This window comes from Strix uralensis, chromosome 18, assembly GCF_047716275.1.
Source record: "Strix uralensis isolate ZFMK-TIS-50842 chromosome 18, bStrUra1, whole genome shotgun sequence".
In the NCBI taxonomy this organism is placed as follows: Eukaryota; Metazoa; Chordata; class Aves; order Strigiformes; family Strigidae; genus Strix; species Strix uralensis.
Genome location: NC_133989.1, coordinates 1689040 through 1704881, shown reverse-complemented (window position 1 = coordinate 1704881; position 15842 = coordinate 1689040). Strand labels below are relative to the sequence as shown.

Below are 15842 nucleotides of genomic sequence, written 5' to 3'. Positions count from 1 at the left end.
ATTAAATTTCTCTATCAAGTCTGCAACTGTCTAATATGAATGATAAGCCATGTAGTCATTTTACAGTCCCCAAGATAGTGTTTTTAATATTTGTCAAGGCAGTGTTACTGTGCAGTCAGTTATTTAACTGCTAGTAATAAAAGGAGAAGAAAGCCTCTCAGTGAAGTAGCAACAACTTTACAGCTGTTATCTCAAGTTAACTACAGCTGTGACATATCTGGAAAACTAAAATACAGGAATGAGGAAATACAGAGCCTGCAAGAGCTGTTGTGAAGTAAAGGTGTTGTTAGAGAAATCCCGTAAGATGGCTGATGAGTTCCCTGAACTCCTGCTTCCTCTTGCACAGATGAGAAGGAAGTGGTCCGGGCATACCAGGACATCAGTGATAGATGTGGTCATGACCAACCAAGGGTTTTGCAGGGGAAACAAGCACATTTATTTCTTCATACCACCCCACACCTTTCTCAATTAACAGCAGAAGATTGGGTTCATGAGGCAACCGTGTCTCCAGCCACGTTCCACTTTACTTCTTCACTAATCTTAAAGCCTGGTCTTTAGCCATTTGACCTGCAGATGAACCTCAACTGTTCTTTTGATATCTTGCAAATTACTGGTAAAACTAAAATGCTCTGCTTATTTCAAATGATATAGTAAAAAAGTGTTTTAAATTAATCTTTATGAGACAACTGCCAGCTCCGTAGGCTAAAACGATGTTACCTACAGCAGCGGGGGTGCGCAGGCTTCGCTGCAGTATGGAAGTTAATCACTGCAAAGTGGGTTTGGGCACTAGTATTTTGAGTCTAGAAACATTAATTGAAATACCATAAACAGAGGGGGAGAGGAAAACTCACTTTACCTCCCAGTAGACAATGATTTGTCAAAAGAGCTCTGAAAATTTTAACTGGAATATATAATTGTGAAATCTCGTATTATTTGCCCATATTACAGATAGTCCAAATGAGAATAACTATATCTGGAAAACCTGCAAAAAGGGCATGAATAAACGATGCATTTAAACATTGAAAAGCAGCAGTAGACCTCTGCACAGAACACTAAAACCAAAAGCAGCACACACTGGCACAGCACCTACAAGACTTCCCCTAATGCACTGAAAAATCACCCAACAGCCGCCGGCACTGATCCCTCTAATGCCCCTCCAGCTGCAGGGAGTTCTGTCTGCTCCTCCAAAAGCTTCTAAAACATTTCAAAATTATTTACTGTCTCTCCCCACCACTAAGCTATTTCAGTAAAATAACAAATTGGAAGAGACATTGCAATTTGCAAAACCCAAGTCATTGCATTTCAATTGATAAGCCGTTAGTCACTTCCTCGGAGGACAATATGCATGAAAGTGTTTGAGCTGAAAAAACATAGTGAGTAACTTGTTAGCAGAGAAGAGTTTTCAAATCCAGCCCAGTCAGTGGTGACAAAGCCCGATGCCTCTGATGAGAGTTCAGAGCTCAGACACAGAAACCATGGTTGCTCATTTCCTGCTGGTAAGGCCACCTTGATCCCGAAGACAGTCCTGGCCACGAACGGTGTCAGTTGTCTGTGCAACCAACCTGCACACGGCGGGAATGCGGATGGACGTGTTAGGAGATGGTTCCTCTGGGATTGGTTTCAGAGAGACACAGAATAATCTTCTTCCTGTTTGCAATCCTGTGCTCTGAGCCAGGCTGTTCTTCCTTCTCATCCACATGACTAGCAGAGAACAATTGTCTTGTCATGGGGAGAAGTGTCTCTATGCATCAGTCTTCAAGTAATATCCCAAGCTACAAGATATTTGACTTTTCAGTAACTGAACTACACTTGAATCGCATCATAAGCAAGCTAACGTTGGTGTACGTATACTGAGAACCATTCATCATTAGAAAGGTGTCTCATAAGAAAGGTAAAAGGTGACCAGGTCGTGTAGTTTCACATTCTCCATAACAAAGGCTACAGAATGTCAGTCGTGCTGAGCCTTGAGGGATGCTTGAACAGCGGAGCAAAAGGTCTCAGCTGGTGAGAAGATGCTTCTTACATCCCCCATACCCAGTGGGGAACCACAACCAGTTTGTGGTTCAAAGCAAGAAAAAAACCCACATTCTTCTAAATAAGGCCTTTGATGTTTGTTGTCTATGGAGAAAGCAAATGGATCACCCTGTTGGTGTGTGCAGGAGGACTCCAAGGGGCACTCAAGAAGGACATGATATCCATGATGCATTTTCTTGAGAAGTGGAAGAATGTTTTGTTTGTCCTTTTCAAACAAGTGGGCATTAAACTGAACTAGCAAGAAGTAGGTTCAAAATGACAAAAAAAAAAAAAGAGAGACGGCTCTTCACCTAACGTTTGGCTGAGCCGTTTGCCATAGGACACGGATGACAGGTTCATCTGTGTTCAGAGGGAATTGAACGAGGTGATGGAAATGCATCAGAGGTTTCTTAGTAAACAGAAGCAACCTTTGGCTCAGGGAGTTCCTGTGCTGCAAATAGCTTCGGGGCTGAGAGATGACCTACAAGTATCGTCACTCACGCCTGCCATGTTCTTTTATCCTTTCCTAGCCATCCTTTTTTGGCCACTGGCAGAGACAGAGTGCTGGGCTGGATAAACCTTTCCTCTGACTCAGTGTGCCTGCTATTGTATTCTGATTACTTGCTTCAAACTATCTGTCTTTCCTGATCTTTACAAATTAGAAGACTGTTCACCTCTCAGAGCTGTGGTATGCTACCACAAAACAAAGCTCTGATTCACTTTGCTAAGAAAAAACACAGATACTTTCTTTCCTCTGATATCACCTAGTCAACGTGGGATGAAGTTTCACTGTAACTGGCAAGATTATTCAGGTAAGTGGCAAATACGGAAGTCATTAATAAACAACCCGTGGGGAATGACTCACTTCCCCAAACATTGTTTTGTATTGGATACCTGAATAGAACAAAGAGTACTTCCAGTTGGTGGGTCCTACAACAATCATCTAGTCCAACTCCCTGAGCACCTCTGGGCTGAACAAAAAGTTAAAGCATGTCAAGGGCATTGGGGCATCAAGCACCACTCTAGGAAGCCTGTTCCAGTGTTTGACCACCCTCTTGGGAAAGAAACGTTTCCCAACATCTAGCCTGAACCTCCCTGATAGAGCTTTGAACGGCGCCCATTCATCCTGTCGCTGGATCCCAGGGTGAAGAGCACCTCCCTCTCCACGTGCCCTCCTCAGGAACGCGTAGAGCGCGATGAGGTCACCCCTCAGCCTCCTCTCTCCAAACCAGACAAACCCAGTGTCCTCAGCTGCTCCTCACAGCACAAGCCTTCCAGCCCTCCCACCAGCTTTGTTGCCCCCCTCTAGAGTCATTCAAGTACCTGGATCTGAAATACTATCTAATCTAGTAAACCAGACTATTTTAATCTCCAGTCTAAGAGATGTGCAATCAGATAAAGGCATGATTAAAAAAAAAGTTTAGGCTAAACAAGTTCTGTGATTTATCTGTGAGCTATGAACTCACATTAACTTGAGGATTAAGGAGAAAAACCAGACCTCAGAATTACTAATTTCAAGACAAAAGCCACAGAACAGGGCAGTACAATTGCTCAATATACAACAGTTCTAATTTTGTGGGTTCTTAAACTGACGAAACAATTACAAGTTACATCTTACTGGCAAAAGGAGAGAGTTTTTCCCCAGCCATTTACAAGATAAAAATTTATGGGCTGAGATAACATAATTGCTGTGGGATAACAAATGCTTGCCTAACCAAAAGGCAAACTCCCCAAGGAGCTCCTTCTGTTCCTTAATCAAGTCAAGTCTCAAGCAGCAGAGATTATAAACACATGCCAGTAAAATTCTTGTCATGATTTTCCTAGAGTCTTTTCTGAAGTGGAGTATGCCAACTGTCAGATGTTCATCCCCATGATACTTGGGCATAAAAGGAAAAATTGAGTATTCAGTGGCAATTCAAGTGCCTATGCAAGGCAATTGGTTTGACTGCCCGATCTGCAGCTTTCTTGTACTTTCTTACATATATTCCTTATAATCCAATACATTTGGATTTTCACATTTTTAAAGAAATATGGTATAAAAGACTGAGGATGAAATTTATTTGAACAGTTACTCTGAATTCCCTCTAGGAGATACATGTCTGAGAGCATCAGTCAGGGCATTACTCTATTTCTCTTGGACCAACTCTTGGTTGTATTTTATTTGGATGTTAGTATACTGTTTATTTTCTACGCTTAGCTGGATAATTTAGTGTCATCTTCCTGAGAAAGACCTTTGTCTGGAACTTGGAATGACTGGTAATTTTGTACTTGCTTATAGATCCACAGGTTGAAGAAATTTCTTTTCCTTCTGTACTGTTTTTGTAGGTCCCTGAGCTCCATTGATTAGTAGCCTTCACCACCACCTATGAATGTTTAGAAACCACCTTACTCTCACATTAGACTTCCATATCCAGGCTCACAGATTATTAATACTTGGCTGTCAAATCAAATGCTGGGTAAGATGCTACCAAACACATGGGATCAGTTACATCCTCTTATCTAAAGAATTTCAACCACCAATTTACTCAGCCAGGAAAACCAATGGACAGGATAACACAGGGTATTTGATCATGAATTTAGAATCATAGATTCATAGAATCATTTAGGTTGGAAAAGACCCTTCAGATTATGGAGTCCAACGGTTAACCCAGCCCACCACTAAACCACGTCCCTAAGCACCACATCTACACCTCTTGTAAATACCTCCAGGGATGGGGACTCAACCACTTCCTTACGCAGCCTGTTCCCGATTTGCCTCATGTCACAATAGTGCTTTATAGTAGGTTTTTAGATAGAGAAAATTATGGAACTAAGCAAGAAAAAAAAAAGGTTCAGATGTAAAAAAAAAAAATAATTTTTTTTCAGGTTGACTCCACAGCTTGTTGCCTGAACAGCTCTAGATGGGAAAAACATGTGGAGGTAGCTTCGACGGAGATGCAAAGGTGTAAAAAAAACACAGCATAAGGCAGAGATCTGCCTCCAATTACACTGCAGAGCACAGAAAATAATGAAACAAGTGGTAAATCTTCCATCGGGATTTGGCTGTTCTCTCTGTAAATAGAGAAATTCTGTTTCCAGGGCTGACCACATGGTTGTCCCAAAAAGCACAAAATTCACCAGCAGTTTCAGGAAAAACTGAAACCAATGAACAAGATAACCTTTAGGAACTGCTCCCAGCATGTTTTGCAGCAAGTGAAGTCACATAATGGACATTTAAAAGGCACATCATCCTCAGATTTGCAGTTAGAGCACTGGAATCTTCCTAGAACAGAGGTGGGGATGGGGAGAGGGTGAGAGAGAAAGAGAGGAAGGAAATGACTAAATTCCAGTAATCACCTGTGAAATTCTCATCCATATACATTTCCAGTGCAGTCCAGAAAACAATAACCATGAGCTTTATGAATTACCTTCACAGGGCAATACCTGGCCCTGTTACATTATTTTACATGACCTCACTCAGTCTCTTGGTGCTTCAGGTCCCAATTAGAAACTGAGGTTAGGTCCTCACTTTACAAGGAAGTTGTGGAGAAAAAGACGTAAGTTCTGAGGAAACTATTACACCATTGTGATAAAGACAATGAAGGGCTTTGGTAGGGCACATGCAAGTGGCAGAAAGTACAAATTCTATTTAGCAGACCTCACAAATCGTTATCGCACTTGAGCAAATATAAGCATGAACCAATCATCATTTAATAGATCTTTAGCACAATTCTCATGTGTGTAACTTATCTTTATTCCTGAGTATTAAGAGAATTGCATCCGAAACCTCACCTATACCTACCACACTCTGGCTCCATCTCCAGGGGAAAGATGGGCACAGCTCCAGAGCCGGTGGGTGCTCTCACGTTACCGGATTCTTTTGATACTTTGATCTTTGGCACTTTGCGTTTGCTTTCCTGGTTAAAGCAGAAGGAGGAAATCTTCCTCTGAATCTTCTCTGGCGCCTCACCCTTAAAAGTGGCTGCAACTGGTTAGAAAGAAAGAATACAAAACAGTATAATGCAGAGCACAATACACAGACTCCACAAAGCACGATCAGCAGTAAGTTCAGTAAAATCTCATCGTATAAGAAAAACACAATCTGAATAACTATTTCTTTATGCCATAGTGCCTGGTTAACAGAAGTTTTGATACTAACCCACACATCACTACTGAAAGGGACCCTTTGTATTGAAATAGTTGTGTGGAAGTTCTTCCTAGACAGCGTGGATGTCGATCCACTCCTGCTCCCACCCCACTTAAGACGCAAAAAATTCTGCCTTCACCCATAACACATTTCACCATTTAAAGAAGATAGCACTATAATTTTTTCTTGTTTCCTTGCCCTTCCCCATCTCACATTGCCTTCTATCTTACACCTGTGTTTTGGTTTTTTAAGACAATTTGGACACAGACAATTGCTTTTTCTTCCTTTACACACCTAGTGCAGGAAGGCCCTAGCGCACAGCTCAGGCTGTTGGACACTACCCGTCATACTAGCAAATAAGATTCTAAACTTCAGACAAATGTTCTTTTCCAACCTTGCACGTGGCTTTTTTCTCCGTTCATACACCAGCTCTCCGAACTCAGAGGGCTCCCTTCACCTTGAACCTGCTGTTGCAATTGCTTCTCTCCCTCACCACAGACGATTCCAGTCAAATCTTTACACATCTCTTTGAACTGCTCTTTGTGATGAGGGCGCACAAACATGTAAAACCCTGTCCAAAAGAAAACAGTCAAATGCAGAGGAAAATAAATGCCTGACCATGGAAGACTGTTTTGGAGGGGACAAATTCTCTGAAAGCTAAAACAGAATCAGCCATATTCCTAGTTGATTTTCTAGTTATAGGCTTTTCTCCTTGCCAGAAGACAGCTGAGCATTTAGTACTGAAAATAACCTCAGCTTACCTCAGAATTCTTCTGTTCTCTACAGCTAAGCACAAATACCTGCTCCAGCCCTTCACCTGGCAATTGATCCAGCAAAAGAACATATATACACAATATCTGCAAAGCCTTTCTCAAATTCCTTGTTACTATTTGGTTGACAAGAATTTATAACACATACAGAAATTTTTAAAAATCCCAATTATGACTTACTGCCAAGCACAATCCTACCAAAGTCCTCTGAGGTCAAAACATTTGCTCAGTAGATACTGACTCTGTTTGTGGAAAAAAAAATGTTCATGAGATGATGATGACTCAGTGCCACATAGTTCATTTCCCTCCCACTCTTCACTGCGTGAAGTGAATGAACCAGAAGAAATATTTTCTAAAAATTTGGAGACTATGACATCTATTCACAGTCAGTGGAGTACTTATTATTATTTCCTAAAGACAACAAACAAAACTACATCAGCATTTCCCAGCATACACTGTATGCATCATTTCCTGCAGAGGAATTCACAAGAGAGATGGGAGAAAGTGGGACTGAGGTGTTACACAGCACAAGACAAGACGTCTCCACCAAGATGATCAAGACCAGCATATAATCCCCCCTCTTCCTTTTTTAAACAATAAAGCCTGATTCAAATTTTGAAAACTTCTAGTTTCCTGAATCCTTTCATCATTAAACCTATGAAAGGAAAAAAACAAACTAAACTACTTCTGAGAAAATAAGTAACCAGCCTGAAATGTCTCAATGATTATTATGAATGATAAGGATACAAAATTATGACACAGTTCCATAACTATTTCCAGGTAAAGCTCTGCAGAAGAATAGTGAATCAAAAGTGTGATTTCTTATCCCAAAATCTGTAAGTGATCCAGGAGCTTAGCACCAGTATAGCAACTAATGGTCATGAGAACAAAAACGGAGTCAGTTCAATAGTCACTGTCTTTTCTAAAGAGCAATCACTTGGAGTAATTGAGGAGAAAAAAAGGCAATGAAGTCATCTGACTGAAGATTAGGACTGGAATTACTGAGGTATTACCTAATGGTTTTAATAGACAATTTCTAACTGAACAGAGATAATATTTCATAACCTTGACATTTTTTGCTCTCTGAATGATTCATTTAAACACATTTTTCCTGCTGCTCAATTTATCTGGTTTGCTAAACGAAAAGCTGGGAGGAGTGAAGTTTACCAATGCTGAAAGTTTTTCCTAAAAGGGGAAAATTTGCAAACTAATGACCAGTGAAAGGTTATTGTTCATGTCAGATCACAGCACCTACATCTTATTTTCAGCTAAACGAGAGTGATTTAGGCAAGAAACCCTTACTTTGTAGGAGATGAAAGTCTTCTGGCCTCTCAGTGGTGAGGGCTGCTATCACTGCTATCATAGCATCATAGTTATCTGTCTTCTTGTAAGCCAACAACGCTTCATAGAAGCGGCTGTAAGCGCTTTTGTCCAAAGCCCTTTTCACATCGTTGAGGTAGGTAGTCCTGAGGACCTGGTGGCGATCTCTCTTAGAGCTCGATGCTTTTTCAGTGTCTCTCCTTGGAGCTCCACTGGCGTTCTGCCCTGAGAGACAAAGAATACACGTGAGCAGGGCTTGGGGAGGAACAATCAGGTCACTCTTTTGTACTGACTCTTTTCATTCAGAAGGGGGTTCCTGGACTACTTGAAAGTGGTAAAGGCCTGCAGAGCCACATGCCTCCCCCTGGCATGGCCTTGGGCAGAGCCAAGACCTGCTCCTGGAAATGGCAACTGAGCACAAATGTATTCTGGGGATTGCTTTTAGCATCTCCTGGAGGTTTTATCTTTTAAATGGAGAAATGTGTCAGATGGTCACTAGGGAATGAGAAAAAGGTGACAGAGAAGACACTGTGCATGAAGGTCAGCAATAAATCAGGGTTTGTGCTACACTAAAGGAGTAGAAGCATTTGAAATGGATGGCTTAACCAGCTATGCTGGCCTGACACATGGGCAAGTAGACTGCCAAGAGCAATTTTAAAGAATAGATTCCTCACCCCTTACTAATAAAAAGGAGAAAAGGGGTGTATGTGTTTCCCAACAGGAAAACATAGTGTCAAAAATGAATAACTAACCTGAAATAACACACAAGATAGCATGAGAGCAATGCAGGAGCACAACAGAAGGCGGAAGTAGCTATGAACATCCCGCTAAACTCCAGTGGACTTGTGTTCAAAGTGTCAAGTCTTTCCTCTAAAATGTACTGGAAATCAAAAAGTTCTGGTCTGCACATTGTAGGCATGCAAATATGGATGAAGTATATGAAAAGAAACTGATTTAAATTAACCAGCCTCATCTTTTGGTATTTAGATCTTTGTTTTCCACTAAAGAACTTTTAAAGAAGTTAAAGAAGATAATGAAGTTTTAAAAGATGGGCTCGGTTCAATTTCCCAAAAGGGGAAAAAGATGGGTGTGAATTTTATAATCAGTATCTTTTATTGCCTATCATACAGCTTCGTGACATTTTCACAGGAGCATACCCTACTTAAGGAGTGAGCAAGAGAAATAACATTTGCATTTATTGCTATTATTTTCTCAATTACTTTTAGTGGAAACAAGTTTCTGGGAAAATCCATCTGATGGACCTTGGGACAAAATAATTACCAAAGATTCTGTTTTGTTCAAACGTTCTTAAAAGACAAAACAAAACAGGAAAACAAGTCAAAGAAACAACATGGCTTCACACATGAAAAGCTTTTAAAGCCTTCCAGGAAACACTGGCTTTTTATTTTATTTTTTTTTTAAAAAAGGATTAGCCTTTGACTATTCTTTACTCTTGAAAAACTTCTAAGCTGTCCAACTATCCTACTCATTTCCTTGTGAGAAATACAAAAAATTCCCAGCTGTTCTCAGGAAAATCTGTAATCAAACAAATGAACCTTTGACTTCAAAGATAAATACTGGACAGTATGAGACGAGGGGGGTGCATATAGAGATTACGTGCAACTGTGATAATACATTTGCTAGTCTCTGTTTCTACAGAAAAAAACAGACTGGCCACATTACCAGTAACTAAACAGGAACCCTTTTCTTCTTCACACCTGGATTCATGCTGAGCCAGTCTAAATTTACGTTCCTCAAATGGCTCTTTCACGAGCCCCGGGTGAACAAAGCCCAGCACTCTTGTGCTCAACTCACCCTTTCCCTCACTGATGTAGGCCAGGTCAGTCTCTAGGGAAAACTTCTGGTGCTTTGGTTTTTGTTTTGGTTTGTTTTTTTTTCTAATTGGGTTTTATGTTTTGTTTTGTACAATCCTTGCTGAAAATTCCGAATTACCATCACTCCTACCTATGGATAGGGAGCCACTGTGCTGGGTGACCTCAAAACAACATTGGTTCCCACCAGGAGAACTTACAGTCAGTGATGAAATAAAACATAACATGAATTACCTCGGGACTGGGTTTTTATTGAACATGAAGGGTACCTGCACTAGTCAGCCCTGTTGTCAAGTGGAATCCTCCCCGGTTCAAGTGGAGTCCAGGGTTTAGCTGAGCACATGAGTCCTTTGAGAATGAAGTTTTTTGCTGACTCTGCTTTTCTTCTGTTAAATCAAACCAGTATGTTAACAGTGAACTTAGGGGAGAAGGAACACAGAATGGTGCATTTCAAAGCATGCTGAAAACACCTGAAGATGTAGATGTCTTTCTCTGATAAGAGGGGGTCAGCTAACACCTCGCTTTTTTTAGGACTTCATTGTTCCAGGGTTTCAAAAGATTTCACAAGCTCTGTGAGGACATGATTACCTTCTATTCACAATTCTGGTGGCACTCTCTGGGTAGCAAAGACACACACAAAGTTTTTAAATCTACAGCCTAGATTCACAATTTAAATAGATCTGTAAACCCCCCTTTTGAAATAAAATTACTAACTATGCAGTAACTAATGCTCAGGCATCATGCTCACAGGAAGGCAGGCAAGAGGACCATGCCGAGCAGAGACTTAGCTCAATATTGATTAAATTAAATTGCCTTTCATTCTTGCAGTTCTGCTCTGTGACTGGGTAATGTCTGTCAAATGATACAACTGCCTGCACAGTGCTGAAACAAGCTCCTCACCTATTTCCTTGGCTAGCAGCTCCCTCTCTTCCCGCAGGAGGCTGTGCTCAGGTTTGTAGCCACAGCCCACTCCAGTCAGATTGGAACATGCTTCATCAAACTGTTTTTTATGTTGAGGTCGAACAAACTGGTAAAATTCTTCCATTAGAGAGAGGGAAGAGGGGAAAAGAAAAATAAAAATCAGTCCACAACAGGTAATAAATGCCATAGAAACCTACAATGGCAGGACTTCTAAGTTAGGTAACATGAAGGTAAAAAAGTACAGCTAAATAACTTAAAGATATCATTATCTAATATTTATACAATTAAGAACAGAAGTTCCACAAAGGTCGGCTATCATGCAAACTTCCAGCAATAATATCACCAGTAGGTAATAACTAATTTTGTCACTGTAAATATGAAGTAGCTTAACTCTACTTATGAGCTACCTCATAAATCATGGGCCAAAGTATCTGCTAGGCTGATACTTTGAATAACTGATATACTGTTAATTTTACACCTCATCTTACTTACCATTAAATATTTGCCAACCAAAAGCCTAAACCTCAAATGAACTTCAGGTTTCAGGTGCCTGTCCCTTTTGAAAACTAGACTTAGGCCTTAATTTGGCATTTCAATATTTTCTCATCTATATAGCAGATCAGCAAATTGGGAAACAAGACTGTGGCTACTATTAGTACTAAGTGCTCATACTAAGCCTCCCATTCCTTAACCTTAAAATTAAACAATTTACAGGATGTGTAACAATGATTTTTTATTTTAGTAGATGAAAAACAGTCACAGAAAAATCTGCCCATTTGCTCACAAGTTGAGGGAAATGAAAATTCAGAGAAAACACTCTGTTAAACTAGAAGAAATGCTGGTGCGAGTCCAGTTCCTGTCAAGGCAGTTGTTAAAAGCCAAGAAGATACCAGCTAAACCAGGAAACTACCCATGCTTGCCCAGATCGCTTGCTTTATACTCACCATTATTTAAATAGAAAATTTCTCTAGATATTCTGTCTACTTATTCACTGCTTTAACACTGAACCCTTACGAAGGGTTCGCACAGCCACACTCTTGATCTTACCTCCTAAACCCCAGGGAATAAGCTGTACTGCTGTTACGCAAAGTTTACAGACACAAGCTTCTATGGAATGTGATTTTTTTTCATGCCTGTCAAGATGCAAACTAACATGACAATTAGACTGAGAAGATTTTCTACGTGATCTGGGGATATAAAGTGATGCATGTTAATGACTATCATCCTGATTGATCTGGATTTCCAGTCTAAACCACCTCTGAAATACCCAAGTCTATTTAAAAGACGAAGGTCACATCACAAATATACTAAGGAAGCCATCACACCTCGTAACAAGATATGCTTTTTTTCATCCTCTATAAAGAGGGAGCTCATTTGAGATAACATAGCATGGAAGTCATCTGTCTTCTTGTAGTGCTGAAGAGCCTTAGAGAAGAGATCATAGTTCTGTTGGCTTAGGGTCTCCTTCACTGTTGCGATGTACAGCGTAGCTCGGGCCTTCTTTGGCTCCGTCAGGTCTGCTTTCTTATCAGCTTGCTGCAAAGACAGGAAGACTTTTCAGTAAATAGTACGACTGGAGGAGTTACTCTCAATGAATTCAGATGGAAGCAATATATTTACAATTCTGCCAGCACACAGAACAATGAATGCTTTCAACTAACAGGTTACTCTCTCTTACAAATATGGTAGTCGCCCCCATATCCACTTGTTATTTCCCAAAAGCCTCAAACACACACCCCCACCCAAAAAACCTGACCAGCTTCAGTGCCACAGAATAAGCACTAATCTAACTGGCCTACCTCCTGGAAATGTCTAATTAACTGGAAAACATAAATCTCTGAAGCAGGAGATACAAAGAACAGGGGGTGTTCAAGCATTTTGATTCCTCTAAGACATTTTTTGAAGACACTATACACATGAGCAAGTTAGATTACTCTCTTGTGTTGGGAAACATTATTCTACAATCACAAGCAACAGGGACTTGAAAAAAATTCAAAACAACCCCTACTTTATGAAAGTGACTGTGAATTGCAATATGCTCACACACTTTGAACATATAAGCTGTAGAACCCTTGTCCTGTGCCTTCATGACAAAAACCAGCATCAACGAGGCAATCTCCTGAGGGACAAGTATATTAAGTTCTCCAGCTGATTACTGTATCTGTTTCTAAAACATTAATCCCATCTACATCTGTGAGCACCCATTCTCCCCCAGAAAAGTGATGCTATTCACCTTCTCTGCTGTCAAAACTGACTGCTTCAGAGGAATGTTCCTAGAGAAGGCAGCCAAGTCTCATTGCACAATTCTATTCTTAGGAGAAGGCTTAATAAGAGAAATGACTTTAACTCCAAACCTTGAGGGCAAGGCTGACTCATCATGACATCAGGTAGCAACAAACTGCAAACACAACCTTCTGCAATGAACCTGCTTCTTTTCTCACACCTTGAATATTATCAGCTTCAGGATCTGTGACTACTTTCATCAGTTTCGTTTGCTAGGTGACTGGCAGTCTGACAGACAGCCAGCACCCAGTTAAGACAGTACCTTGGACAACTACTGACACACACAATCACCCAGGGGATTCCCATTAATTGATCATGACTCTTAAGCAACTAGCTGCATAATCACAGAACACCAGGTTGGAAGTGACCTCAAGGATCACCCAGTCCAAACTTTCCTGGCAAAAGCATGGTCTAGACAAGATGGCCCAACACCCTGTCCAGCTGAATCTTAAAAAATGTTCAGTGTTGGGGAATCTACCACTTCCCTGGGGAGATTCCCCAGTGGCTGATTTTTCTCAATGAGAACAATGTTCCTCTTGTGTCCAATTGGAATGTCCCCAGGAGTAATTTGTACCCATTACCCCTCGTCTTTCCCATGTGACTCCTTGTAAAAAGGGAGGCTCCATCTTCTTTGTATATCTATCTATCTATATATATGTAAATAAATATCTATATCTATCTAATGAGTTAAGTGAGTCTGGAGACAGGGCAAAAAAAAATAATGTACAACTGCAAACATAACACACAACAATGATCCACCAGAGGTGGGGTTAGGACACGACTGCTTACCCAAACAGAACTGGTCAGCTATACCACCTGAGGCTCTACCAGCAGCTGGACTGGATGAGCCTGGTAGGTCCCTTCCAACTGAACTATTCTAGTCTATTCTAATCAAAAAGAGTGAAACCACCCACCACACCTGGTCAACGGGAGATGTTCACAAGGTAGTCAATGCCAGTTTTTTTTCACCTAATAGTCCTACCTGGAACTGTGCTTGATTGGGTCTGTAATGTCTAGATTTAAGAAACAGCATGGCAAAAATAAGATTTCAGATGTGCATTGATGAGTATTTACAACTTGGAGAAAAAACATAATTGTTCTGGCATCAGTCATCTGTCTGCCTAGAAATTTCCAATTCAAATTAAAGCAGTCTACAGATCAAAGGGATGGCACAGGCATGGAAACACATACTGTATTGCTGACTAGCTTTATTTTCTTCCTTCCTCCTTTCTGCTCATCTGTTAACCTCTTCTCATACTGAAGGGAAAGTGTTGACAGACGTTGTGCCTGTGAAGATTAAAAATAAAAGAAGAAAGGTCCAAAAAACTGCTTTTCAAAGTTATTGTGCGTTTAATTTAGCCATTTCCAGGTTGTTAACCCTGTTTGTGACACCATTCAAGAAAGGGAAACAAGTCAACCTAAATTATTGCAACAGCCTGGGACACACACATGTTTCTAGAAGGTAATCACTTACTGGGCAATTCAGAGAGACCAGAACAGAGAAAAAAAGACAAAGGTGGTCTTGAGGGTGCAGATTGCCAATTAAGCAGAGCTGGACTTACAGCTGTTTCAGGGTAGCCCTGGGAGTGTACACATACCTGTGTGTAACTGATGCCTCACATGCCCCTTTTCTTTCCTGCCTGGAAGAACTTCTCTTCTGAAGAAAACCTGTATCAGGCTTTTCTTGGGGTACTGAGAAGGGAAGGCTAAGCAGTCTTGTAGAAAACATCAGGGCAGACAGGATGAGACAGTAACAGAAACACCTGTGGCTTGGCAAGCTCCTTAGCATCTCCCATTCCCAGTAACAAAGTGGGTTTGTACTGCAGTGACTGGGAATACTGGTATATACAAAGCTCCAAAACAGAAGTGAGCAGGCAGAAGCAAGAGGAGTGGGATTGCTGAACAGCAGACACTCCAATATTAGATCAAGCCAGTATCGACCACATTAAAGACCACCACTTAAGTAACAGAAGAAACTGCAGGACAGCCCTATATTGCCAGCTGGTTTCTACATACCTGTTGAGAAAGCAGGTATGTGAAGTGATTTATTTCTTTGCTCTTGTCCAATAAAAGAATTTCATAGCAAGTATGTGATTATCAGTGCATTTACAGAATAGTGTTGTTCATTTGTGAGAGGAACCAGTAAAATAACAGTACCTCCACATTCCACTATGTCTTCTCAATATGTGTATTCAGATCATAGAGCTTCAGAGTCAAATTAAACTAAAACAAGACTAAAAATAAACCAACCCCTAAGCCAACAACCTCAGATTTACCAGTTTGTAGAGTTAGTTACTGATACTTAGAAATACAACCCCCAGTGCACTCATAATACTGCAAGGATACTGAATTCCAGACACGCCTGACCATGATTTAAGTGCACATTTAAATATATTTTATTTAAGCATCATGTAAGGGAAGAATTGGAATACAAGCAGCAAGTCAAACGTTTATGATACAGGCAATAAGTCAGAAAAATCATCAAAAATATCATCTTAATGCTGGACTATGTAAAGGCACCACCTTGAATAGCATGATCCAGAATTAATAAGGCTTCTGAAAGACAAGTTTCCATAA

At 40.6% G+C, this 15842-nt stretch overlaps 1 protein-coding gene across 6 annotated transcripts in view; it reads right to left on the bottom strand.

Annotated features, from left to right (window-relative positions):
- Positions 1 to 15842, bottom strand: part of RTEL1 (regulator of telomere elongation helicase 1) — a 50569-nt gene that overhangs the window by 1491 nt on the left and 33236 nt on the right. For 4 of the 6 annotated variants that reach the window (XR_012631430.1, XM_074888286.1, XM_074888287.1 and 1 more), the window contains 8 exons: positions 14457 to 14552; positions 12308 to 12518; positions 10962 to 11099; positions 10331 to 10447; positions 8212 to 8454; positions 6534 to 6710; positions 5795 to 5980; positions 5172 to 5275 (listed from right to left, as the gene is read on the bottom strand). Coding sequence is in view for 5 of the 6 variants with exons in the window: in XM_074888286.1 (XP_074744387.1) it covers positions 5172 to 5275; positions 5795 to 5980; positions 6534 to 6710; positions 8212 to 8454; positions 10331 to 10447; positions 10962 to 11099; positions 12308 to 12518; positions 14457 to 14552 (1272 nt within the window). In the remaining variant the exon portion in view is untranslated. The remainder of the gene's footprint in view (positions 1 to 5171; positions 5276 to 5794; positions 5981 to 6533; positions 6711 to 8211; positions 8455 to 10330; positions 10448 to 10961; positions 11100 to 12307; positions 12519 to 14456; positions 14553 to 15842) is intronic. The other 2 variants (XM_074888289.1, XM_074888290.1) reach the window with 2 other exon arrangements.